This window comes from Acipenser ruthenus, chromosome 1 (assembly GCF_902713425.1).
Source record: "Acipenser ruthenus chromosome 1, fAciRut3.2 maternal haplotype, whole genome shotgun sequence".
Taxonomy (NCBI): Eukaryota; Metazoa; Chordata; class Actinopteri; order Acipenseriformes; family Acipenseridae; genus Acipenser; species Acipenser ruthenus.
The window spans coordinates 80,997,808-81,000,696 of record NC_081189.1 but is presented as its reverse complement, the minus strand read 5'-3'; the positions used below and the strand labels follow the sequence as shown (position 1 = coordinate 81,000,696).

Genomic DNA, 2,889 nt, shown 5'->3' with positions numbered 1-2,889 from the left:
GTCACTTTCATTGGCTGGCGGCGCCTCGCGACCCTATTCATTAATAAATTAGCGGCACGCTCCAACCGAGCGCGAGCTACCAATCACAAAACAAAACGGGTTTGGGCTTTAAAACTTTTTATGCTGGTAACATAGGGGGGAGGGGGGAGAAAAGTTAAAGAAAAGAAATGAGTGATGATAATGAAATGAAAAGAATAGCCATGGGGACAAGCCTCTGTGGTAGATTCGATTGTTTTAAGGAGGGTATATAAGGGGAGTTAAGAGAGTCGTGTGCCAGACACACAGTCACTGAGCTGCAAGCAGTGCAAGCAGCTCGCTTCACAGGAGTACTGGGGCGCGTGCCAATAGCACTGCTGAAAAAAACATCTTTCTGACAACAACGTACTGTCACCTGGACTGCAAGAGCCCTGGAACAACGTTTTCTTTAGATATCTTCTGCTGCTTGCAAGTCATCACGTCTTTACTTCCTGCAAAGCTAACAAGCTCAACTGCAAAGTAAGTTTAGATATTTCAACATTTTACCAAGCTCTTAACTAATAGTTTGACATTCACAATGCTATTCCAAACATGGAGTGTTTACATGCTGTACATATAAAACACGATTGTTCTCTAAAACAAACCCTTAACAATAGAAATCTAACGAGTTTCTACTCTTTTTTTTCTTCATAGTATGTTTTCTAAAGCCGACAGCTTCGAGTATGAGGAGCAGGGTATGATACTCGAATCTCCGGCCCCATCATCTCCAGACAGAGACTCCCTTGGTCAATCTGAAGAAGACATGGAGATGTCTCCGACGCAAAAGCCAAGCAGCGCTGACTGCAAACGCAGGTCCAGGGGCAGAAGCACCAAGACCATTAAGAACCCAGAGGTCTTGCAGAAGGTTAAGAAAGGTAGAAGGCAAAAGGCGAACAACAGGGAGAAGAACAGGATGCACGCCCTCAACTCCGCACTGGACACCCTGCGACAGATCCTGCCTTGCTTCCCCGATGATGCCAAGCTTACCAAAATCGAAACCCTGCGTGTCGCCCACAACTACATCTGGGCCCTCACAGAGACCCTCCGGCTGGGCGACTCGTTCAGCGGGGTGGCTGACTGCATCTTCATGGGGAAGGGCTTTCAAGACCCCAGTCTGATGACCCCCAGCTCGGGGATATCCTCCGATACCCCATCCCCGTGGAACTGCAGCAGCTCACCTTCTTCCTCATACACCTCTGCTTTATCCCCCGCCAGCTCAGACATTGACAGCAGTTGCAGTTGGCGGTCCAAACACCAGAGATACGCTGGAGCCCAATTACAAAACGATTTTAGTTAAAAAGAGATACTTTATACACCAGAAGTACAGTTTTTAAAAAAAAAATTACATATATAATAATAATATATCGTGCAAGATATGTGTCAGCTTATAGTTGTGTGACCTTGACGAACGTGATATTTGACCGAAATACTGTTATTATTTTTATACGATTCTCTATGATGGACTAGATAACTTTGCTATCTTTAATACAGCGATTGGTGTTTGGTTCTCTGAAAAACGTATTGTGTTATCTCTAGCGTCGGAAAGTTTACTATAACATGTATTTTTCTGGGTAAAAATATATATTTTTACTATGAATGCTGTATACTTGAAATGCATGACATCTGTCGTCTTTCCCACGTGTTAGCTTCAGCAGTAGGCTGGGGGAATTTTAAATGTCAAATCAAACTTTTTTTTTTTTTTTTAGTGATGTGCACTTTGTTCGGTTTCCCAGATTCCCACAATGCCCTTTATTCCCACACTTTCAGTTTCACTTGCTATTTTGCATTTCACCATCTGTCTTACATGATTTATAAGAAAAAGGTATTCTGCTATATATCCAGGTTAGAAGTCATTGCATAATTTGTAGACTTTGTGAAGACTGAATACAAGCGTGGAAATGTAGTCTAAACGCCCTATCAAAGGCAAAACGCTGAAGGAAAATAGAAAAAAATCGGGAAGGAGGATTGCTTCATGAATCATGCATTATTTATCTCGACACTCCGGGGGATGTGAAATTGCTGTTCTTTATCTGGACTAAAATGAATCAAAATGCAGCATAGAGCATTAAAGCAACCAGCAACACCCGAGTTCACTTTTATTTATTATAATGAAAATGTTTCGTGGAAAGAAAAAATATATTTTTTGTATATTTCACAGAGTTTTATTCTAGTATGTAATTTACTTTTTTGAAAATAAAACGAAAACTGTCCTTGAAAGGCTTTTTCGAATTTATTAATAAAAATATATACTTTTCATAAAATGTTGTTGTGTCGTTTCCTTAAAAGAACAACACTTATGTGTTACCTCTGACACTTGTACCCACACGTTTAACAATTCCAAACGCACACACCTAAAATATCAACACAGTCCAACACTTTTGAATGTGTTGCATTTTCAGAATGTTTGAACAACCAGCCTGTGAAAAAACACACGAGTAACGCTTCTGCAATATTTATGACACGCAAATAGGTTTAGGCAGTGTATTATTGAGATCAGCAAAACAATTCCCAAAAATTAGATTTAGGGCAACTTAATTTGTTGTAGGTTTCACATATGAATATAAACGTTTGTAGCTTTCTTATACTGTAATAAAGTAAGGTGCATAATAAACACTATAATTGCGTGATAATATATAATACAATTAGGGGGACTCTTGTCTACTTCTGTGTGAGTTTGAGTGAGTGCGCGTGAAAGAGAGGGGAGAAATCAGCATTACATCGGCCTGTCACGAGACCTATCTGGTATTAACAAGTGCAAACACATGAGCATGACAAATCCCGAGCCAGAATCAGCGCAGAATCACACACACACACACACACACACACACACACACACACACACACACACACACACACACACACACACACATATAT

General features: G+C 40.6%; 1 protein-coding gene across 1 annotated transcript; it reads left to right on the top strand.

Annotated features, from left to right (window-relative positions):
* Positions 1 to 292: 292 nt before the first annotated feature.
* LOC117420446 (neurogenin-2-like) lies at positions 293 to 2,276 on the top strand. Its single transcript, XM_034033893.3, has 2 exons — positions 293 to 495; positions 670 to 2,276. Exon 2 carries the CDS (start codon positions 671 to 673, stop codon positions 1,310 to 1,312), a length of 642 nt encoding a protein of 213 aa, XP_033889784.1. The 5' UTR covers positions 293 to 495; position 670; the 3' UTR covers positions 1,313 to 2,276.
* The last annotated feature ends 613 nt before the right edge of the window (positions 2,277 to 2,889 follow it).

Coding starts and splice junctions, on each gene's coding strand:
- LOC117420446 (XM_034033893.3), top strand. CDS start 671: ATGTTTTCTAAAGCCGACAGCTTCGAGTATGAGGAGCAGGGTATGATA.